At 36.0% G+C, this 26054-nt stretch overlaps 1 protein-coding gene across 30 annotated transcripts in view; it reads right to left on the bottom strand.

Moving 5' to 3' along the window:
* rims2a (regulating synaptic membrane exocytosis 2a) overlaps window positions 1-26054 on the bottom strand; it is a 215903-nt gene that overhangs the window by 104143 nt on the left and 85706 nt on the right. For 25 of the 30 annotated variants that reach the window (XM_048151887.1, XM_048151906.1, XM_048151908.1 and 22 more), the window contains 3 exons: window positions 16538-17358; window positions 5051-5244; window positions 332-451 (listed from right to left, as the gene is read on the bottom strand). In XM_048151887.1, the coding sequence (XP_048007844.1) occupies window positions 332-451; window positions 5051-5244; window positions 16538-17358 (1135 nt within the window). Of the gene's footprint in view, window positions 1-331; window positions 452-5050; window positions 5245-5396; window positions 5467-16537; window positions 17359-26054 lie in introns of those variants that run through there. The other 5 variants (XM_048151902.1, XM_048151905.1, XM_048151907.1 and 2 more) reach the window with 2 other exon arrangements.

Here is a 26054-nt window from a genome sequence, read left to right as displayed (position 1 = left end):
CTCTCATGAGATTACTGAAGTAAACTTCAGTAATCTTAACTTTTCTGATTTTAACCCTTCAAAGTACATGGCCATGTTTACTTCCTCCAGAACACTTGTTCTCCACCACTCTGCACATTATGTTTGTCTCCCTTATTTAATAAACCTGATTTATATCAGTGGGTCCCAAAAGAGTTGATGATTTTTGTTTTTTATAAAGGTGGGAAATTACTTTTCTATAGTAATCGAAATAAATGTTGTTGCCAGAGTATGTATTAAAGCAGCTACACAACCATGTGTGAAATCAAAATCACATAAAGAGTATGTCCACGCAGGAGGCCGAGCGACTCACTTTCAGTCCCAGAAGAGCTCCGGAGTCGCGAGGGACGCTGCCGTCCTTCATGCGTTTGTTCAGCAAGATCCTGCCAATGAGTCGATCTCCGTCTTTCGAGGGCTGCCATGTGACCGGGTGCTGTCAGGTCAAAACCACAACAAACATCATTGCAGAACACACAGAAACCTGCCAGTGCTGGTGCGGGGAAGGCTGAGATGAATTTCATCCGATTTATCACACAAACTCTGTTGTGATTGCAGGTGTTTCATGGGAGTGAGCCACATGACTGGGACAAATCAAATAATGTCTCTAGAGGCTTAAGGGATTAGCTCACCCCAAAATGAAAATTCTGTCATCATTTACTCACCCTCATGTCATTCCAAACCTGTACGCTTTTCTTTTCAAAAGTATTTGTGACTGATATAATGTATATACAGCACATAACAAAAGCAGATAGTGAGTAGTAGTCATCCAATGTTAAATGGTGATACCATAATATAGAGAGCAAAGTGGTCCACTTCCATGTGCAAGCTATATGATAGCTCAGCATGAATTTTTTGGGAAGCTGAGATTCTTCCACTGGAGCTCTTAAATCTTGAAAGTGAGAAAATGATGACAGAAATTGTCTATTTTGATAAACTATTCACTAAACAATTTAGCTGTAGGAAAATAGAATGTGTCTTATAATGTATTATATAATTTCTTTTTAAAATGTGGAAATGTGGTCAAAATTTAAGGAATGACTCTTATAATACAATATATCAACACTCAATTTCAATTATGTGTAACATTATGTGTACACATTCAAGTAGCAGTAACGCAGGTTCAAGTTAAGCTATATGGATCTATCAGAAAATAATTTTGAATCATCCCTCAGTTGGTACAAACAAACAAAAAATGCTTACAGTAGAAAAATGTAATGGAGGACTGTGGGGCAAGGCATTAGAGATGGTTTAAAAGCAGAAATGTGAAGCTTGCATATAAAGTGCTTATAGTACTTATTTTGCACAAATTGTCTGTTTTCTGAGCAATAAAGTTGTCTAAATTGTCCATTTATTGGTGAGATGACATTTCTACATGAATTAAGTTTTGCTTACACGTTACTGACATTATTCCAGAGTTTGCTTAATACTTCATCACTTCTTTGCACATATATTTATATATATTGTGATTTTAAGATGTAATGCAAAAAAAAAGATTTTTTTATTTATACAGTAAGTTAACAAGCCATTCTATCACACTGGTTACATATGTAATGTTTCAAGTCTTGTGGATATACTTCTTATATTAATGGTATAATGCCTTGCCCCATACATTTCACTTTTCCATACTGTAAATGTCATTTATACTTAAACTACCATTCAAAGGGTTTGGGTCAATAAGGGTTTTTTGTTTGTTTTGTTTTGTTTTAAATAAGTCTCTTATGCTCTCTAAGGCTGCATTTATTTGATAAAAAAAAACAACAACAAAAAAACAGTAATACCGTGAAATATTATTGCTATTTAAAATAGCTGTTTTCTGTTTTAATTGTAAAACGTAATTTATTCCTGTGATGGCAAAGCTGAATTTTCAGCATCCATTCCAGTCAGAAATCATTTTTATATTCTAATTTGCTGCTCAAGAAATTATTCTTATTATTATCAATGTTGAAAACAGTTTTTCAGGATTTCTTGATATAAATAGAAATGTTTTGTAACATCTTAAAAGTCTTTACTGTCACTTTTAATAAATTTAATGTCTCTTTGCTGAATAAAAATGACTTTCTTCAATAAATAAATAAATAAATAAATAAATATTTCTTACTGACCGCAAACTTTTAAAAGGTAGTGTATTTTTACAAAATGACCAAAATTATTTCCTGTTAGCGTATTGAATCCAGAACATTACTTTTATAAATGTCATATTTTTTGGGCTAAAGAGGCTCTAGATGGTGTAGAGTTTGTGTGATTTTCTTGCTGGGAGTGACATGCACCCATCACATGCAGAGAAAAGCCCCCAGTCACGGACAGAGACCATCTCCATCACCACAGCCGAACCCCAGCACCACATCCAGCAAACACAAGCCCGATTAATGGAAGAAGAAACACAGACGATGTTCAAACCAAAAGCGAGGAGAACAGCATGGAAAGGCTCACGAACACAAACGGTGGAATCCTGTGATCCATAACATGGAGAGCAAAGGAATATGACAGTGGAAAGGGAAAAAAGAAAAACAAACTTTGTGGCAAAACAAATCCTGGCTAGCCATCTTTGAGCGAGTGAGCGTGTGTGTTTCGGAGCGAGTCTCCTGGAGCGTGTCCGGTGGGAGGAGGAGGAAGGAGTGAGGATTCGAACCAGTGAGGGGGTCTGGGGCCCTACCGCGGCTGACGGGGCCACTAACACGGCAATAACACACGAGACTGAGAGGGCATGCAGCTGACGGGGGAACCCACATTCCCTAAGTGCCATGACAAAACACACAGTCACACGGTGGAGTGATTCGCTGCTATGTCGACTACGGCAGCTGCGGCTAAGAAGCAAACGATAACAGAGCAAGCAAGAGGCTCCCCAGCTACTGCCACAGAAAAGTGAAAGTTAAAAGTTTAAAAACTCAGGAAAACGCAAGTTTTTTTAAAAAACTTAAAACACGTAAAGGAATAGTTCAACCAAAAATGTAATTTTGTCATTATTGTTAATGATGTTCTGAACCCGCACTTTCTTCCTTCTATGGAACAGAAAAGGAGAATGTTCATGGAGCTCTTTTACAAACAATGAAAGCATATTTTGACATGATGCTGAACACTATTGATTCTTGTTGTGAGTCACGTGACCGAACGTTATGTGCAAGATTAAATATGTTAAAATGTAAGAGATTTAATGTGCAATGTGAATGAAACTTAAATTTAAGTCAGTTCTCACAGAAATAAACCATACACACTACTCTACTGTTCAATAGTTTGGTTAAAAAACAAACAAACAAACAAAAACTTTTTATTCATTAAAATTCATTAAAAATGTGATAATGTTTGTGAAATAAGTGTCCTATGCTCACCAAGACTGCATACAAATACTGTAAAATCAGTAATACTGTTAAATATTACAATTACTTTTAATGTTAATAATGTTTTAAAATGTAATTTATTCCTGTAATGGCAAAGTTGAATTTCAAGAAGCCATCACTCAAATATTCAGTGATAATCTTTCAGAATCCATCATTCTAATGTGCTGATTTGCTGCATAAGAAAAATTTCCTGTTATTATCAATGTTGAAAACAGTTGTACTGCTTAATATATTTTTGTGTTAAATAGTTTTTTTTTTTTCTTTTTTTTCACAATTCTTTGATGAATAGAAAGTAGGGGTGTAACGGTACATTTATTTGTCCTGAACCGTCACGATACAGACGTTACGATTCGGTTCAAATAGTCAGAATTTAAACCTGTACCGAACCGCGACTTCAATACCGAGGTTTGTACCGAACTGTCATGTTTGTGTACCGTTACACCCCTAATAGAAAGTTTTGCAACATTATAAATGTCTCTACTGTACAGAAGAGGATTAGGGCCGAGCAATAATAAAAAAATAAAACCATCTCGAGATTAAAGTTGTTAAATTTTTGAGAAAAAATTTGTTAAATTTCAAGAAAAAAGTCGAAATAAAATGTTGAGAATAAACTCGTTAAATTACGAGAAAAAACTTGTTAAATTTCAAGAAAAAAGTTGAGATAAAATGTTGAGAATAAACTTGTTAAATTATGAGAAAAAACTCGTTAAATTTCAAGAAAAAAGTCGAGATAAAATGTTGAGAATAAACTCGTTAAATTACGAGAAAAAACTCGAGATAAAATGTTGAGAATCAAGTCATTAAATTACGAATTTGTTCTCATAATTTAACAACGTTTTTCTCAAAATTTAATGAGATTATTCTCAACATTTTATCTCGACTTTTTTCTCGAAATTTAACAAGTTTTTTCTCGTAATTTAATTACTTTATTCTCAACATTTTATCTCAACTTTTTTCTCGAAATTTAACGACATTTTTCTCATAATTTAACTAATTTGTTCTCATAATCTAACGACTTTTTTCTCATAATTTAATGACTTTATTCTCAACATTTTATCTCGACTTTTTTCTCGAAATTTAACAAGTTTTTTCTCGTAATTTAATGAGTTTATTCTCAACATTTTATTTCTACTTTTTTCTCGAAATTTAACGAGTTTTTTCTCGAAATTTAACAACTTTAATCTCGAGATGGTTTTATTTTTTTATTATTGCTTGGCCCTAATCCTCTTCTGTACTACTGTCACTTTTAATCACCTTTAAATAATTAATCTTAGTGAACTTAACCTTTTGAACAGTAGTGTAGTTTCCGAAGATCTGAAATATTGCATATATAGACCATTTTCATGACAACTGTGTGGTGTTTTTGTCCTTTTTGGAGCTTGACAGCTCTTGGTTAGTGTGTCTGCTTTCATTTTATGATTAAAAAAAATCCCTTTTGTGCTCCATGGAGGAAAAATAAAAGAAAGTCATACGGGTTTGGAACAACCTGAAGGTGAGTAAATGATACCAAAACTTTCATTTTTGGGTGAACTATTCTTGTAACATCCCAAAAGAAAATCAAATCAACATCTCACCTATTATTAGCGACATCAAAACAAAGACCATGAGAAAATGGAACAAAATGAAGTAAATGAAAAGTTCAAACAAAACAAGATCAAATGAAATCAAATCAATGCAGGCTAGAGAGGTCCCAGTACCTTCTCACTATGGCTATGCTCCTCGTTTAGGGTAGTGCTACTGCACGTATCAACCCCCGAGTCTTTAACCTGGGGTTCACACCACTCAGCATCTTCTTCCAAAGAGTGGCCCCCAAAGCGCACCATTTTCTTTTGGCCCTCAGATAAGGTGTGTGACTGCTCAAAAGTTTGTCTTTTTCCCCTTTGACTGTCCCCTACAGACATGGGATAAAAACAGAAAGAAAAAAAAGACATGCAGAAGTGAAAATAAATCAAAAGAACCATGAAATGACAAAGAGTGACAGAGAGAAAGAAAGAGACAGAGAGAGAGAGAAAGAGGTGGGACATTAGGCTCCGCATGTCTCACCAAAGACATGGAGGAAGCATCGCTGCTATGCCACGTTGTATGATCCCACCAGTGGCCATCCAAATCCCCTGTGAGCGCCACACACACACACACACACAATCCCAGAACGCACACATACAGCAGAGAGCAGAGGTAGTTTGTGAGGACAAAAGAAACAGAGACATGTGGGGGAAAAAAGACACTGTATTCACTCAGTCATACTGTTAAATGTGTCAGACGCATTCATACTTACATTGTACATTGATTATTACACTCATAACTGTATTTACACAACCTAACTATTAGTGTTGTCAAAAGTACCGACTTCGGTACCAAGTCGGTACTGAAATTTAAAAAATGTGACGAAAGCAGCATTTCTCCCCAGCATTTTGAGCGATGTTGAGCGGATTCGTAAAACACCTCTGATTGGCCATTGTGTTCACGTGCTCATCAGATATGTCTGTGATTGGATACAATGATCAACGCACGGGTGCGTCTGAAAGTACATAAAAGTGTAAGTGTTTATCTGTGCTGGTATCGTCACATTTTTTAAATTTCAGTACTGACTTGGTACTGAAGTCGGTACTTTTGACAACATTACAAAACTACAGAAGAGGTCAAACATTTGCACTGCTCAAGAAACTTGGCTGAAGTCGTTATCTTCAAAGTCTGCCTAATAAGATCTGAAAAGATCTTGGGACTGGGCCGTAATACACTTTACTTGAGAAAAAAAAAAAACACACACACACACACAATGCCGGCTTCAGTTTAAAATGCAGTCTTACTCTCTTAACCTGCATTCCTGCGTTTGGAGAGAAACGACATCATCAGATATGACATCATCAGGTGTAACACTGGATGTGGTCATTGGAAATGACATCATCAAATATGACATCAACCTATATGACATCATAATCAGATATAAACCATCAGCTATGATGTCTTTGCATATAACATATGGCTTGATCAAATCAAATATGACATCAGCCGAATATAACATCAGATATAGCTTGATTAAATATAGCATAATAAATATGACATCTAAATATAATAACATATATATTATAACAATACATTTTTGTTTAGTTTAAGTTTTTCATCTAATATTTATATTTTATTTTAGCTGTATTTGAATTAACAAAAATGGTTTTAATAGATTTAGTTTTACTTAAAGGGATAGTTCACCCAAAAATGAAAATTTGATGTTTATCTGCTTACCCCCAGCGCATCCAAGATGTAGGTGACTTTGTTTCTTCAGTAGAAAACAAATGATGATTTTTAGCTTCAACCGTTGCGGTCTGTCAGTCATATAACGCATGTCAATGGGAACGTCGTCTATAAGAGTAAAAAAACATGCACAGACAAATCCAAATTAAACCCTGCGGCTCGTGACGACACAGTGATGTCCTAAGACACAAAACTATCGGTTTGTACGAGAAACTGAACAGTATTTATATAATTTTTTACCTCTAATACACCACTATGTCCAACTGCCTTGAGCATCCGGTTGGTGAGGTCTGAAAACACGCTCTGACAACGGAAGTGATCTCTTCCACTCATTGAAATATAAGCGCGAGAGATCACTTCTGTCATCAGAGCGAGTTCAGACCTCACCAACCGGATGCTCAAGACAGTTGGACGTAGTGGTGTATTAGAGGTAAAAAATTATATAAATACTGTTCAGTTTCTCGTACAAACCAATCGTTTCGTGTCTTAGGACATCAGTGTGTCGTCACGAGCCGCAGGGTTTAATTTGGATTTGTCTGTGCATGTTTTTTTTTACTCTTATAGACAAAGTTCCCATTGACATGCGTTATATGACTGACAGACCGCAACGGTTGAAGTTAAAAATCATCATTTGTTTTCTACTGAAGAAACAAAGTCACCTACATCTTGGATCCCCTGGGGGTAAGCAGATAAACATAAAATTTTCATTTTTGGGTGAACTATCCCTTTAAGCAAATATGGCATCATCAAATACCGTGCAATATTCATACGACAACATCAGATATAATACAGTAGTATCGTAGTATTGTAACTGCTCTATGCTCAAGTCTAGGATCAGCTATAGACATGTCTTAAACATCAGATAAACAGAGCCACCAATCATGCAGCAGACACTGATCTACATATGGGACTCATTACATTAAACTCCAGAACACCAGTGCCGGTGGTAATAACAGAGAACAGCAGACTTATGAGAATTAATGAACAAAAGAAAAAAGAGGCCGTTTAGGAAGCAGCCTAAAGCTCTTCCTGTAGTACTTGCAGAAACCCACTGAATGCCATGCTACAGTCCTCCAGAAGTCATATAGTACAATAAATAGAATTATGCATGCCATGAATATCCTTAAGAATATCAGAAACAAAACACAAAGGGAAAAATAATCTGGAATAGAGAAATACAAACCTTTTTTTATTATTTAATTTTATTTAAAGGTACATTATGTATCTTTTGGTGCTCTAGCGGTTAATAAACAAACTGTATGCATCTTGCAGAAGAACATTGTAGCTACTTCTCTCCGTTTATGTCTATGACGAGTCACACAGGTACTGAGATACTCCGCAGTTGTTGTCGTCTAAAATAGTCCCAATATAAACACTTATTATTATAGTTGTACTGTAGTGATTCAGGATAAGACAAAAACATGGTTTGGAAGATGGATTCATGATGTACTCGCTCATTTTATAAATTTTGAACAAAAAAGTTACACTCAAAACAATTTTTAAGTTTTTTTTTTTTTAAGAATTACGAATTTCAATTGTATAGTACAATTCCATCAAACTGAATTGAATAATCCTTACATGTTATTCATATTATGAATTAAGAATTTAAACAAGGGAATGAACCAATTAGTTTATTTGATCCGTATTCCTAAAAGTTTTTTATATTTGTGAATAAGAATCACATAAAACGAAATAGTCCATTAAGATTTATACAAATACAACTTTTATTAAGCTATATTTTTTTTGTTTGTTTGTTTGTTTTTTGTATTCATTTAAAATTCTTCATCCATAATATGAATAATATGTAAGGATCATTCAATTTAATTTGATGGAATTTTGCTATAAGTTGAAATTCTTAAATCTTAAAAAGGCTTACTTTTTTTTTTTTTTAATGTACATAGTTTAAATAAAAAATAGTCTATGCATTTTCTTTAAAAAAAATATGTATAATATGGCAAAATCTTCAGTAATTTTACATTACTGAATATAACAGTATTTATCAGATATTGTTATTTTTGCTGGAAGTGCAAAAATAAAATGTAATAATGCAGATTTTGCATAATCCAGTGTTATTGACTTAAAAAAAAAAAGGAATTAAAAGTATTTTATGTAATTTAATTTGAGAACTTGATGGATGCAAACCAAAAGATGATTATTCATAAATTAATGATAGATCTCACTTTGTATAACACTCAAAATTGAAAAAGGACTCATACAGTATATCTAACATGGTAAAATAAATAGTATAGTAAAATCTTTACCACGTTTAAAGTGTATTCAGGTAAATTACGCCATTATTTTCCAATCATCTCAATGACAAAAAGTGGCCCAATTAACCTGGGACAAAACAATAACAGGAGCTACAATTATTTCAGCGCACACTCTCCACTTATCTGTGTTACAAATGTCCACTATCATCATGCTATTCTTCTGAGGCACTGCTGTGTCCTTCCTCTCGCTCTCTCTCGCTCTCTGAGTTGGTAGTAAAAGCGTGAGCGCAGCGGTCTTAGCGGCTGCATTCTGGGATCTATTTCTCTCTCGCTCTCACGTTCACGGCAGAAGGCGGAAGTGCTGATTCAGGCCTGAGCACAGCTCCCAGGCCGCTAGTGCACGGCTCTCCATCACTCTGACAACTCAATAAAAACCCAGTGTAAACTATTAATTGGATCATTAATTATTGATGCTGTTTTTACTACGAGTGAAGGGGACAGGAGAACAGAGAGAGAGACAGACTGAAGAGAGCGACGTGGCGTGCAATCATAAAATAAGTATTGATATTTATCTCCGTGAAGGTTTCGAATAAGACAAACTGAAGATGGGGTCTGATTGGTTCCCCTTGGCATGACATGGAAAAAGGGCGATTCACGATGAATGAATCATGTTGTTCATTTGCACACGCTGAATGTCTACCCGATTCACTAAAAGAATTATGCCAACATTTTTACACAAACCAATACACGATTTATATATAAATATATTGACTGATTGATTGATTGATTGATTGATTGATTGATTGATTTATAAATAAATATATATTTTTAACAGTTTGATTTTAGAATTTAAATTTGGTATATTTACATTTCTGATTTTTAATGTACAATTTTAACATTTATTATTTACTATGTAAATATTCTTTAGTTTTTACAGTTATCTGAAAAATAATGAATCATTACTGACTGGTTTGTAATTTTCAATCTGTTTTAACTGATGAGAAGATTATTCTTGCAATTTCAACAAAACCTCATCTATGCTACCTAGTGAACAAGCTAACAAGTAGAACAAGTACGTGATCAAAAAATTTAAAATCCAATTAGGCAAGTTACAATCCCGGGCCAGTGAGCCATCCTTATTATTGAGCCTTGTAAATGTAAATAATGACGGGTGATATATTGATGAAACAAGCTGATGGTGATATATTGCTATGTTTAGACAATCACATCACTCTTTAATTACCACTTAGGCCTACTAAGTGTCTTCTAAGAACACATACGGTACTGAAACATGGATGTAGCCCTGTGGACACGAGATGGTTTCAAACCTTTCCTCCTGTTCTGTCTGCACATCTGCTGATCGATAAAGAGGAGAACAAAAAGAGAACACTACACTAAATCACATGAGGGTCTCCCACTGCACGTCAATGTTTTTACAAAGCTTTAGCACAGGCCATCACATTTCCACAGGAACAGGTTATTTCTGCTGACAGCTTGAAGAGCAGAACAAATGAATCAAATGCATGTAGCTGAATGTAATTATATCTGGAATCTTAGAGCCGCACGATTAATAGTTAGAAGTTCACAATCTCGATTCAAACACCCATCTGATATTATTCCTAAATGACAATGATTTAGCTATGTCTATTAAACCTTTGACAAGTACGATCACAGCGAAACACATAAATCTGTGTCGGCACTGCAGCCGAGCCAGAGAGAGCAGTTGTCATGAAACAGTCTTTTCAAACACATAGTATCATTATTTCTGTGTTACAATTATTCAAATTATCACAAAGTACTGGTGTAAAAGTTTACCCCATATAAACACTGATACGGTAGCAATCAATCACCTTTTGCACATAACTTGACACTTCAATTAAAAAATGTAATGTTCCCCAACTTTTGTTTTCATCATTGATTCATTCATTCAAGAGATTTGTTCAAAAATGCTGATTCATCCAGTAATGAACAAGTGAAGTCTTTATGAGTCATTGAATCATTCATTTAAACCGATTTTAAAATAATTCATTCAAATTAATTAAATATGTTTTAAATAGACTGCAGCGATTAACTTTTGTCAGAGTCTGTAGTAAATTACATGTTCTTTTGTTTAGTTGTCTATTCAGAGTTGTGGGTGAATCGTGATCTCTATTTGAAACAAAAAAATCATGATTCTCAAATTACCCAGAATTGTGCAGCTCTGTCATCTGGTTAAGCTCCGCCCCAAAATGTTTTCTGAATGTTTTTTTTTTGTCCATGATTCTCAAATTACCCATTTGTGCAGCTCTGTCATCTGGTTAAGCTCCGCCCCAAAATGTTTTCTGAATGTTTTTTTTTTTTTTTTTTTCTGTCCATTACATAATTCGCCCTGAATCGTACGAGGTCTTTTTGGCTGGTCTGAGAGCAGGTCTGAATACAGAGCGAGGCAAGAGCCAATCAAAGCGGCTTATCCAGATCCGAAAACAGGCCTGCAGCCAAGCGGATGCCATGGTAACCTGCTTTCACCTCATTACGTCTGATCTTCAGACAGTCAGACGGCAAAACAAATAACGTCAAAACCTGCATTCAGAACAGGAAGCCTGGAATAAATAAACTGTCAACTGCTCAAATGAAAAAGAAAACCAGTTCATGGCTAAAGTTGAACTGTAATAGTGTCCAAAGACATTTCAGATGTCAAAAGTAATACCCAAGTTTTGGATATTGTATTTCATGTATTATTTAAAGGAGCTTTTTGTGACGTTTTTCAATATTCCAAAATTGTTAAAATACATTCCTTCCCAGTTTAGTATGCTATAAGTAAGCTATTAGGTTCCCTGTGTCCCCAATCCCTGTGTCTTAATATGCATACGTCCCTACTATATAGTGTGCAAAAAGCAGTACGTGATCTGAGTGGTATGTCTGAATATGTAGTAGTTATGAAAATGTGCACTACAGTTCAAAAGCTGGTAAGATTAATTTTAAAAAAAATGTAGCATTACTCTAGTCTTCAGTGTCACATGATCCTTCAGAAATCATTCTAATATGCTGATTTGCTGCTCAAAAAACATTTCTTATTTCATCAGTGTTGAAAATAGTTGTGCTGCTTATTTTTTGTGGAAACATTTTTTCAGGAATCTTTGATAAATAGAAAGTTTATAAGAACAGCATTTATTTGAAATAGAACTATTTTGTAACATTATGCATGTCTTTACTGCCACTTTAGATCAATTTAATGCATACTTGCTGAATAAAATTAAATTTCTTCTTCTTCTAAAAAAAAATGTAGGGAAGGAGACCAGTGGCCATTTTTTTAGTTGTTGTTGTTGTTGTTGTTTTTAATGGATGTCAGTGGAGGAGAGGCTTCACTACACTGAATAAACTGCTATTGTGGGAAAACAGCTTATCATTTAAAGCTGCAGTCCGTAACATTTTTTGGTTAAAAATGATCCAAAATCAATTTTTGAGTAAAGTAAGTACATAACTAGCCAGTGTTCAAAACGATCTCCTTGCCCAAGCTCGATTCACAACAGTAAGCTTATAATAATATAATAAGAGCGATACTGGTGGGTTTCTGGGGGAAATCTTTGCGTCATTACGTCACGTCTGTAAACTGAAAGGAAGGAGTCCCAGTTAGTAGACTATATTATGTGAGAATGCTGCTTGTAGCGGATCATTTATAGCCTTTTCTCACAGCAGCTGAAATAATTAAATTTATCATTTTGATGGCGGATTGTAATCCAGAAAGATCCAAATGACAATCATCAGTGACAACTGGAGATTCACCTGTCGTCAAAAGCAAAGGAAGCATGTTTGCCCTTAAACATATTTTTGAGTTTACACCGAAAAAAAGTTGTTAATAAGAAAATCTCGGATAAGCAGGATTTAGTTTATGCACTTCTCATTCATTTCTATGGTATACGCAAACAGTGATCGACCCTCGCACAACTCTGAAAGAAATTAAGTGACGTCAAGGCTGTAATGTGATTGGTCATTAAGGCACATGTGATCCAAGTTAGCTCATGTCTCCCAATAATAAGACCATCTCTGATTTTGTTTCATGAACAGTGTTTGGAAAGCACCACTGTTTATACTTTTTTGGGAAATCAACCTACTCATAGTTGTCCGAACTAGCATATTTTAACTGGGATAGAAGAGAGTATTTTAACATAAAAAAATTGCACACACTTTAAAGGGTTAGTTCACCCAAAAATGAAAATTCTGTCATCATTTACTCACCCGCAAGTTGTTCCAAACCTGTATGAATTTCTTTCTTTTGCTGAATACAAAAGAAGATATTTTAAAGAATGTCTGTAATCAAACAGTTGATGAACCCCATTGACTTCCATAGTATTATTTTTTTTTTCCATACTACGGAAGTCAATGGGGCCCATCCACTGATTGGTTAGCCATATTCTTCAAAATTTCTTCTTTTGTGTGCAGCAGAAAACTTGAGGGTAAGTAAATGACAACATTTTCATTTTTGTGTAAACTATCCCTTTAAAATAAAGAAAATCTTTGTATATAAACCAGCTGAACCAATAACACAATGATGAAATAAAGTAGAATGGCCGATTGTCAATTTGTAATCATGCAGAAACGCTACTATCCCTGTGCAGTATCTCCACTATGCTCGGCTCTCATGTGCGATAAAGCTGACGGGAAAGGCAGTCTTATCTGGCCTGATGTGCTCTCCCCTCCTCCCTAAAACCCACCTGACCTTCAGAGAGAGCGTTACTCCTCTCCTCTGGTTAGAAGTGTGGCTGTGAAACCTGGAAAAGCGGAACATCAATAATGTAGAACTGTACGCTGGGTTTTGTCCCTAGGATGCTTATATAAGACGCTCGGACTGAGTTGTTCTCACTGCAAATCTCTGTCCTGCCTCCATCACCTGGACCCAATCACACAACTCAAAAACCTTCCTGTTTGCTGTCTACACAGTAAATAAAGTGCATGGGAGACACAATTAGTTGTAATAAATTAGCAGGACATGTTGCTAATCTAATAACTTGATACTTTAATATGCATAAAAGTACAAAACTGAGTAAAATAATCCATGTTTCAGTACTAGGCAAAATACATTTGTAATCGACATTTCTGTCAACTCGTCCACCTTTTTGCAATGTATTTTCACCCACAACTAACCCAAAATCATGAACAACAAAAAGAGCCAAGTGGATATAAAAATGATCACCGTATGAAATAATAATGCACTTGATTTGTTTGTTTCACTGTTGGAAATTGTGCATTTTTTGTTTGTATTTCCCATTATTCTTATAAAATAAATGTTCTAATATTTTTATAAAATACAACTTAATAAAAAATCAAACTCTTATTAATCTAAATCAGCATAAATTAAATGCAGCACAACAAATTGAAATAATATACCCTTGTTTTGCATTACAGTAAGGTACATTTTTGGCTCCATTTTCTTCAAGAATAATATAATCTATAAAGATTTGTCAAGCATACTAATTTCTTTAGGTGTAAAACTTTTAAAGTGGACAAATAAGTGCACTTCTAATATTAATATTTATGAGACTACAGAATAATCTCATCTCTCTTTCTCGCTTGCTCTTATTTTCTCTCTTTCCTTATCTCTGTCTCTTTCTTTTCCGCTCTCTCTGTTATGTAACATAATCCATTACATCTGATCCGAAGGAACCAAGACCCAGCAATATCTGTCACTGGAGGACAACCGAGAGAAAACAATACACACTTACAAATATACAGAGGTAGAAAGCAACAAATCATACATACTGTAAATGGACACCAGTGTTGGAGAGTAACTAACGACAAGTCATTTTCCAGCAGCTGAGGAAATACTCAAAAACTTTTTCCTGAATTGTGTGGGTATCCATTTTATTCTAGTAAATTGGTTCTTATGGACAGTTCTTGTAAATGAACCAGTTCAAAATGAAGCGATTCACTGATTCATGTCCCTTTTATGTCTTTTTTTATAGCTAAATATTTAGATAAACATTGCTTTTCAGCATTACGTTTTTGACTTCATTGCAGTTAACTACTTTTTGATAGTAGTTTCTATTGTAGCTAACTACTTTTTAGTAATTTGACTTTAGTTGAATTACTTTAAATAGTGAGTAGCATGAAGCTTGATAAATTTTAAAGCTTCTCCAATGCTGACGGACACCATTAGCGCTCTTGAAAGAAACACACAAGTCTCTCCTGACAATACACAGACAGACACACGTTTCCATGTTTTATGGAGATATTCCATAGACGTAATGGTTTTTATACTGTACAAACTGTATGTTCTATCGCCCAACTCCAAACCTACCCATCACAGAAAACATTCTGCTATTTTAGATTTTCAAAGAAGATAATTCTGTATGATTTATAAGCTTGTTTCCTCATGAGGACCAAAAACATGTCTTCACGAGGTCAAAATTTACTGGTATAACTATACTCGTGGGGACATCTGGTCCGCATAACGTTGAGAATACCAGGACCACACAAACACACACACAGGCCATTCACACACACACTGTGAAACATCAGCAATAATCAGGTTATCAGCATATGACATTTTATTCTAAAAGTATTCTTAATTGAGTTACTTCCATGAAATAAAACTCTAAAATTATAGAAACAGCTTTAAACTATTAGCACTAAATCTTCATTGCATAAACATTCACTAGTTCAAAAGTTTGTGGTAAGATTTGGAGACTTGAGTAATGATGCTGAAAATTCAGCTTTGCATCAAAGGAATAAATTACATTTTAAAAGAGAGCTATTTTAAATTGTAAAAATATTTTAAAATATTACTTTTTTCCCCTGATTTTTGCTTAAAGGTGCCGTAGAACGCGTTTTCAAAAGATGTAATATAAGTCTAAGGTGTCCCCTGAATGTGTCTGTGAAGTTTAAGCTCAAAATACCCCATAGATTTTTTTTATTCATTTTTCTAACTGCCTATTTTGGGGCATCATTAAATATGCACCGATTCAGGCTGCGGCCCCTTTAAATTCTTGTGCTCCCCGCCCCCGAGCTCGTGACTGCCTTAAACAGCATAAACAAAATTCACACAGCTAATATTCCCCTCAAAATGGATCTTTACAAAGTGTTCGTCATGCAGCATGTCTAATCGCGTAAGTACAGTGTTTATTTGGATGTTTACATTTGATTCTGAATGAGTTTGAGGCTGTGCTCCGTGGCTAACTGGCTAACACTACACTGTTGGAGAGATTTTGAAGATAATTTACAAATATCACTAAAAATATCATGTTATCATGGATCATGTCAGTTATTATCGCTCCATCTGCCATTTTTCGCTATTGTCCTTGCTTGCTTACCTAGTCTGATGATTCAGCTGTGCACAGATCCAGACGTTAATACTGGCTGCCCTTGTGTAATGCCTTGAACATGAGCTGGCATATGCAAATATTAGGGTCATACATATTAATGATCCCGACTGTTATGTAACAGTCGGTGTTATGTTGAGATTCGCCTGTTTTTCTGAGGTCTTTTAAACAAATGAGATTTACACAAGAAGGAGGAAACAATGGTGTTTGAGACTCACTGTATGTCATTTCCATGTACTGAACTCTTGTTATTCAACTATGCCAAGGTAAATTAAATTTTTCATTCTACAGCACCTTTAAAAATTCAGCCTAGGTAAGCATAAGAGACTTCTTTCAAAAACATTAAAAAAATCTTACCAACCCCAAACTTTTGAATGGTAATACATATATATATATATATATATATATAATTTATAAATAGCTGCATTACCTTTCTCGCTCACAGACTCACTCTCGATCTCCACGTCCTCACAGCTGGTGTACTCGGGCGTGGTGGCCAATTCCTCCTCGGAACTGCTCAGAGACACCTGCCTCATTTTGCCGCCCCTCTTGGTCTTGTGAGGTTTGGGCGGCGGTGGCCTGACGGACTCTGATTGGTCGGAACTGAGCGAGTCATTCCGCAGCATGCTCTCCATCTTCTCTCGTTTACTCTTCCGCACGGCCGAGGCGGGATCCAGAAGCTGCTGCCTATGGAGGGAGTCCACACCGGGGGGACTGTGGTTGGACCTCCAGTGGGTGTGTCCGGGACCTGGTGAGTAGTGGGGTCCCCGCAAGGGCCCCAGGGGCTCCTCCATCTCCGTGTACGCCAGGGAGACGTCGCTGTGGCGCCGTTCATGCCTGAAGCGGGAGACCTCGGCATGCATGCGCATCTGCTCCTCGTAAGGTTGTGGTTTGACCGGGTATCGGGCCAGATTCGGGTCGCTGCGGTAGCGGTTCTGGTACTCCTCCTGCCGCTGGCGCTGTAGCTCGTGCTCGCTGAGGGGCGGGCCATCGGGCAGGAAGCCGGGTTCGGGAGGGTACTCTTCCTGAGAGTGCCAGCCGCCCCGTCGAGCACGGTACGCCCCTCGCGCTACCTCTGCGTCCTCGTAGGAGCGGCCGTAGCCTCCCCGCCATTGGCGGTCCCCGGCCCCATAGTCAGACGGTGATCGTGGCATGCTGCCCTCCCCTGGGGCATACTGCGAATGCTCCGCCTTCTCCTCCCTTTGGTCGTATTTTTGGTTTGGATCCCTGGTTGCTGATGGGCTTCTTTTCCTATCACAAAAAAAGAGGAAAGAGAAAAAACTGTCAAAGCTCAAGGTAAAGACCCAACTACTACATTGAAACACCTCCATAATGGCTTCTGTAATGCTGAAACATGTACTTTCAACTTTCAAAGATTATCACAGTTTCAACAAAAATATTCAGCAGCACAACTTCATATAGCATATCTCAACTGCTTTATTTCTTGTAAACTATATTATAGGCCAGCTCTAATCTGTTAAATGTGACAATAAGGCATGGAAATATTAAGATATTATAAACAGTAACATCATGATTTTCTGTAAAGCTGCGAGAAGCGCTATAAATAAATTTGACTTGACGCATTTTGCAACACATAAAATCAACCTTATGTTTAGATTCACATACTTGTGTAGAAGCCTTAACATACACATGCACACCTACCTCCACCACAAGCAGTTTTGAATGTGGATAATTGAACATTTAAAGGGGACCTATTATGCCCCTTTTCACAAGATGTAATATAAGTCTCTGGTGCCCCCAGAATGTGTCTGTGAAGTTTCAGCTCAAAATACCCCACAGATCATTTATTATAGCTTGTCAAATTTGCCCCTATTTGAGTGTGAGCAAAAACACGCTGTTTTTGTGTCTCTTTAAATGCAAATTAGCTGCTGCTCCCGGCCCACTTCCCAAAAGGGGGCGGAGCTTTAACAGCTCACGCTTCAGTTGCTCAACAACAACAACATTCAGAATCAAAGTCATGTAACAAATGTAAATGCATGTCATCTGACTCATCTGATGCTAAAATCACATTTGAATCCAGACAAAGCAGCGCAATCTAAACTATCATTGTAAGGCAACATCTCATTTTAAAATGCATGCTGTGTATTTACAAAAATAACCTGCAGCTAATGTGGTTACAACAGTGCTGGCTGTATGTGTCGGAAAAGACAAATGACACCAGTGTTCCTGGCATATGAGTTTCATCTTCAGAGGGAATAAGAGTATTTGGCTCACAGGAAGCCCAGAGAGATGCTGGAGAAAAAAAAATCTACATTGAAGAGTAAAGTTTATAGTCTCAAAAAGGTACAATGCATCCGCTCTTCCCCTACCTGCATGTGTGTGTCCATAAGACTCCACAGAGTTTAGCAGGTTTTATTTCATTGATAAGCACATGGAAGTAGCTGTAATATACACTAAAAAGGGAACATCTGTGATCTAACATTTAAACATTAACTCCCTCGGGTCGGCGGTCACGGCAGCGTGATCACCGCGGTTTTTTTCTAACCAGTGTGAAAGAGACTCAAAATACTCTGTCAATGTTGCACATACAATTAAGAGCTATACACCATTTTAATCTGTGGAATATCTTCTTTTATTTGTGTACACTCAGAGTAAAAACAAAATGTTGTGCTTTTTGTAAAATAAAGAAAACTAACATGATGCGTGATCTCTCGTCTCCCTCTGAACGAAGTCCAATCTGATAGTTCTCAGAAAATGAACTGTAACTTAGTGAATACTAATCACAAAAAAATTAGACTTGTGTCTAAAGAAACGTTGAAATGTCAGGTTTTAAATCGTGTAAGTCTAATCGAAAACAAAAATTCTGTGTTTATGTAATCTGTATGAAAAGAGAGCCATGTCAGAAGTCCTTGATTCAGCTCATTATCCGCTAATGCGGCCACGCCCATGGAGCCAGCGCTATTCAGATGCAAATTCAGTCAATACATGTATACATCATCTCAATCGTGTATTTATCGTCTTGAAAAGTGTTTTGAATAGCCATAGTTAGCGATCTCTGGCCTCTGTTAGTTCAGTTATTTCCTGGATTGCCTATTCTTCTTTAGCAGGCATTTGTGGCCTGAAGGTGTACAGAGCGCCCTCCGGCTGCAAGTATGAATTGAAAACACAGTATCCAGCGCTCATAGTAATGACAATAAATATTGAATAATTACTCCTCTGTATAGAAAATTGACATAAACATATGAGAATCCATCAATATTTCTCCAAATGTGCATGCTTTTAAGCTAAAAGCCTATATGAAATGCCATAGAGGTAACATAACTGTTCAGACACTTTGTATCATAGAAATACATTATATTTTAAAGAATATAATAGAATACCATTATTTTAAATTGTAATAATATTTCACAGTATTGCTGTTTTTTCTGTATGTTTGATTTACATTATGATGAGCTTAAGACATGATCAACAGAGGGTCTTTTCACAGCCTACCTGTCTGAAAGACCTCATTATTATGCAGGTCATTAGAGCTCTTTATGTGATTCTTTTGTCTTCTCAGGTGAGAATCATCCATTATTCATGATGGTTCACGCCTCCTCGCATACTGTGTTTCTTGACCAAAGATGTTTTAGAAAATTTAAATCTCTCTATTGTTTTATATGAAGGAGTAGGAATTATAATTTTTACATAATTTTGAAGCAAAAACTCTAGTCTACAAACTCCAATACCCAGAAGTCTTGTGAACACAGATTTAATATATATATATTTTGGCTTTATTTCAGTGATTTAAGTTTTTTGTTTTTTCAATAACCATGCATAAACGTTATTCCTTCAAAAATACAAACATGTACATACATGTTCCTCACATATTATTGTAGCCTAGTTTGTGCTGAATACAGTGTAATGACACTTGTGTCATTAATGTGTTTATGAACAACTGAAAAAAGCACAAATGTCAGGGCATGTCAAAACTTCTCCAGGGTCCCAAAAATCCTCAGACCCCTGAGGGTTAACCCACAAACAAGTATTATACCCCTTCCGCCACAAAAAGAGCTTCCATTCTCACAGAAAAAAATCATAAATGAGATCTGTCTTATTCAAAATGACCTCTCAAATTCTTCTGAAATCAAATAATCTGGGAAGTCTTAATATGAACAAACAATTGCCATCTTCTAAAAACTATTAATCTGAGCAAAGTCTCAATATGAATTAAAGACTTAATATAAACTCAAATTTTCTCATCAAATTCTTCTAAAATCATTTAGTCTGAGCAAAGTCTCAATATGAGCAAACATTTATCAAATTCCTTTGAAAACAAATAATCTGAGCAGTCTGAATATGAACTCAAGTATTTCCCATCAAACTCTTCTGAAATTAAATAACCTAAGCAGTCTCAATATGAACAAACAGGTAACACTTCAGTATGGGGAACACATATTCACTATTAACTATGAATTTTGCCTCAATAAACTCTTAATTTACTGCTCATTAATAGTTAGTAAGGTGGTGGTTGTAGCGTTTACGTTTAGGTATGGGGTTGGATTTAGGGATGTAGAATATGATCATGCAGAATAATGCATTAATATGTGCTTTATAAGTACTTATAAACAGCCGATATGCAAGCTAATAAGCAACTACTTAAAAGTGAGAATTGTTTCCCATACTAAAGTGTTACCAACAAACAACTGTCATCATATTCTTTTGAAAACAAATAATCTGAGCAGTCTCAATATGAACTTTCTCAAATTCTCCTGTAATCAATTCTGAGCAAATTCTCAAAATGAACTCAAATGTTTCTCATCAAATTCTTCTCAAATCATATAACCTGAGCTATACTATCCAAATTAATTTTAGCTTATAGCTCTAAACTATTACTGTATGTCTATAATAATCTCATCCATGTCTTTTTTATTTCTCCTAAGGTTTTTCAGGGAAAAATCAGAGACAATGTTGATACTTGAATGAGTCTCCTAAGGAATTAAAGCACAACCTCTGAGCAATAAATTTAACAAATTTCTCCTTTCTAATGCAAATATCACAGCAAAACTGACACATATTGAACATTCTTATGACCTGCATATGAAGCTAGCGCATTAGCTAGTGACAAGGAAACCAGAGTTCATTAATAGCTATCTGCTTTTCTGCAGGGTGCTGTGATCTTTAGTGTGCTGTTCAAGGGTCTGGAGAGATCTGTGAGCTGTTTCTGAGCATGAGCATGTACTGACTGATTAATGATCGTATCTCCCGCGTCCCCTGGGCTCTGCTCTGTGCTTTTACTATGGCCGCCATGTCCTGTTGCATTATTCAAAAGCAGCCTGACACAGTTGTGCACCATTCACAAATCCAGAGCACCGCAGACGCCTGTTTGTGTTTGGGATCGTGTGTGTGTTTCTGGAAAAAAAATGGTGAGGAACAGCAGTTTTTAAATGTATGAACCTAATACACAGCCAGCATTATTGCATAACAAACCTGAACTTTAGATTAGCTTTAGCTTTCGCTAACAAAATTTGTCATAATTAGTCAAAATGAGTTATACAGTGTATTCACTTCCATTCACTTCAGTTCTATTCATAGTTTCCACAAGCACACAAACCTGGCAGGCCAGTGCATTACATCACACAGCAGTTTATGATCTGAAAAGCGCTGGATGCTCATGTAATCGCTAACGCCACCTGCTCTATCCAAAGCAATGATAGCACAGCTGGGCATTACATCTGTGTTTAGTATGCAGGTGGACAGATTTAAACTATTTGCACAGGTCACATATTATACAGCATTATTCCTATCTGCACACTATCCTACTGCAATTTTTCATGCTTAGCATGATTAGCAATGTGGCTAACTAGTTGTCTCTCTTCCTGGGTGTGAAAGCTGTGTGGATATAGAAAGGGAGGGTTAGAGGAAAAGAAGTGTCATTGTGAACTGACCTACTTACATGTGATTTTTACCTATGTTACCAGTAGTTTTGTGTGTAAAACTAAATTTCCACACTGATTTCTCACAGACACAGATTGTCTAGCACACTAACAAAGGGTCAGCCTGCATTCATACTTAGTAAAAACACTCTCAAATTAAGCATTTTCTCTGTCTGGCCAGTCAAAGAAAAATTGCCCTTAACAAAATGCCTAACTTAACTTATAACTTAACATTCCTTTTTCTTGCAGGATTAAAATTTTTATGCTTTTGAAAACTAAATGTCCCCAACACTTGAGCCAAAGTTAGTGTGTCCTAATTTAACAAAAGAGCAAACAAAACTAGACAGCTGTCTGAATATACATATTAAACCTCAAGACCATAGCAACACGCTGAAGTATCAAGAAATCCAAATTTGATTTTACCTAGTAACAGAGAACTACACATATGAAGAACCAATCATATTAGGGAAAAATATGTAACGAATCATGTCACCTTTGCCATGCACTTATTCTATATAAATTGCTGTACTCTTTTGGTTGAGGGGATTCTCTCTGAAATTGGTCAGAGATCCTCCCGGCCCGTAATTAAAGCATATTGTAAGACATTGTCTTGAGTCTGTCTTATTACTGCTGCACGGCAGACTAGACACTAGAAATCTTTACTTCTGTTTCCAAGTTATGGTGTTTGGTGGAGCACTAGAGATCTTAGTTCCATTCCAAGTGATAGTGCTTAAGTGGAACAGACCTTATTCCCAAGTGATAGTGTTTATCCGACTAGAAGCAGGTGTCGAAGAGGAGTTTAACTAAAGTCCGGTGCGTAGGGGAAATCTACCATACCACACCATCTAAAATGCTTGTAGCTCCCCACTAAAACTACTAGATAGACATACTATAGTCGTTACCATACGAGTAAAAGACAAAAATATTCCTAAGGACTCACAAGGGTTATATGTGACACTGGATCACAAAACCTGTCATAAGTCATTTACAAAATATCTTCATGGAACATGATTTTTGCTTAATATAATGATTTTTGGCATAAGAGAAAAATCGATTTTGACCCATACAATGTATTGTTGGCTATTGCTACAAATATGGCTATTGCTACTCTTATTTATATAGTTAACTATATTCTAAATAAACTACAAAAAAATTATATACTTCTTTTTGTCATTGCATTCTTTCTTAGTTCACTCAGTCACATTCCTCACTGAATGGCTCATTATGTGGCTCATTATGCAGCTCATTAGGGGCAGGGTCTTAATCTCCTCAGGTGTGAATCACAGCATTATTCATGAAGATTCACACCTCTTTGAATATGGCCTGTCTAAACAAAAAGTGTCATAGAAATGTAAAATCAATACATTGTTTTATGCGTCTGAGTAGGCAGGATGATTTTTACATCATTGTGAAGCAAAAACTCTTGCAAAAAATATATAGTGTGTGTTTTGTGGCCTTATTTCAGTGACTTTTTTTTTTTTTAGTTTTTTCAAAAAACATGCATATACGTAATTCTCTCAAAAATACAAAAGTACATACTTGTTGCTCACATATTATTGTAGCCTAATTTCTGCTGAATACAGTGTAATTAGACTTTTGTCATTAACATGTTTATAAGCAACTGAAAAAAGTACCAATGTCAGGGCATGTTAAAACTACTCCAGGACCACAAATCAGACAAATGATGTATTGATGAATGCAGAAGCGCAGAGGAGAGAGCAAAACAAAACACCAGTAACGAATTAGAAGTCTAAAACAAGAATTTTTAAAGAGAAATGTCGAAAGATTTTGATATAAGAAAAGAGGAGCTTGAGCTTGTTGCCTAGCCCTATTTGAACAACGAGGGGAGACAAAGCTTACACTACTCCTACATCACGTCAGGGGTTACTCTTTTGGCGTAATTTAATGTGCGCACAGCCGTCTGCCGGAAGCTAGATATTTTAGATTTTAAAGTTTTAAATATGGATATTTTTCTTACAAAAACGCATCACTTCGCTTCAGAAGGCCTTTATTAACCCCCCGGAGCTGTGTGGATATCTTCAAAATCTCATCCTCTATTCACTGCCATTATAAAGCTTGGAAGAGCCAGGACATTATTTAATATAACTCCGATTGTATTCTTCTGAAAGAAGAAAGTCATATACACCTAGGATGGCTTGAGGGTGAGAAAATCATGGGGTAATTTTCATTTTTGGGTGAACTATCCCTTTAAAGAGAGAGAAAAAAAAAAAAAAAAAAACTATACAAGGGCGGACTAGAACCCGAGAACCTCTGGTAAAAACTCTACCACCAGTTCATTCAGACACACAAACAAGAAATGTTGATTTATGTATTTATTTACTGATGTAAAGACTCTCGAGACTAACAATATATTGTATTATAGTAGATGTAAGGATGGAACTATCACATTATACAGTTATATGCCAATAAACCCCCCCCCCAGTGTCACATGATCCTTCAGAAATCATTCTAATATGATGATTTGCTGCTCAATAACTTTTAAATGGAAGTGTATCTGAGAAGGCAAAATGATCAAAATCCCAATCCCTAAATGATGGAAAATAGAGCAAATACATAAAAATTAAGCTATATATACATAATGTATGCTAAAAATAACACCTAGCCCTTAATGTGAAGTGAGAGCAAAAGAACATAATGAGCAAGAGTGTGAGAGTACAATGCAATCAACGTGAAATTATGGCCCTCGGGGGCCCCCGCTACATCTAAATGGAAGAGAACAGAGAATTGTTATACGCACCTTCACACGTCAGCCACAACCTTACTGAAATGGGGCCACCCAAACTGATACTACAAACGGTCACTGTCGAATGAAGAAAATCCACTGCAAGCAGGTGTAGAAAACAATACGGCTCACTAACAATATCAATCCTTTCAGTACCATTAGAATCCTCTCAGTTCTGATGTCAGGACTTCGTTTTCACAAAAATCAACTGGCAGTCGAGGAAATCCCACAGAACGTTGACTAAAATGTGCTGAAGAATTTTACGACTGCCCTTCTCTCTAATCATTCTCCCTGATGTCAGTGACATCATAGCGCCCACAGACTTATAAGCAGCCGCAAGGCATGCTGGGGGCCCAGAGCGAGGCTGAAACAGGTTGTAATGGATGACCTGTGAGCAGAGATGGAGATGTTTCTCTGGGACATGGACAGCATTAAATGCTTCAGCCCGCCGCTGATTGGTGGAGATTCTGGCCACGGCCTGCCAGAGGATTTTTATTTAATCTGGTGTAACTGTGTGCCAGAACAAAACAGCACTCTCAAACCACACAAATCACAAATTTGTGCTTTTTTTCCCCCTCTCATCCTGATTTTTTTTAAAAGACAAGGGCGATTATCTTTGTAAATCTAATTCTGTCTGCTTTGCACAAGAATAAATTGGTACATGCAATAGCTTTAGACATACAGAACACAAACATGCTCTGAAAAATGAACTATGTCAACATTCGAATAGAAACTAAAAGTGTTTCTGTTTATGGTTTCTTTTCCCAGAACATACTGAACGATATCAAAAACAGAAGCTCTACTCCACCTTGAGCCTTTAAAAGCTGAAGTGAACTACTGTGGATACTATGATATGACTGTCATATTAACATACCATGGTAATTGTATGAATGGAACCAAAAGGAAGGAAGGAAGGAAGGAAGGAAGGAAGGAAGGAAGGAAGGAAGAAAGAAAGAAAGAAAGAAAGAAAGAAAGAAAGAAAGAAAGAAAGAAAGAAAGAAAGAAAGAAAGAAAGAAAGTGGTATAGTCACAACAAAAACCACTGTATTAAAAAGATAATATACATGTAAAATAAAAATGTAGTACTATATAAAATTAGTACTACTATAATGATGTACTTAAATATCAATAAAATAAAATACACACTGCACATTACTATAATATTAAAGGTTACAATTAACAACAGAGCCAAAATTACTAAGTTCAGTTGCTATTTATTTTATATATAATATTCAACACAAAAAACATGTACATTTCACATAACGTTTTGCATTAACCACTAAATCTAATTCTAAAATTATTTTTTTCAATTATCTCTCTACTCTCTG

This window comes from Megalobrama amblycephala, linkage group LG13 (genome assembly GCF_018812025.1).
Source record: "Megalobrama amblycephala isolate DHTTF-2021 linkage group LG13, ASM1881202v1, whole genome shotgun sequence".
Taxonomy (NCBI): Eukaryota; Metazoa; Chordata; class Actinopteri; order Cypriniformes; family Xenocyprididae; genus Megalobrama; species Megalobrama amblycephala.
This window is presented reverse-complemented; position numbering and strand designations above follow the sequence as displayed.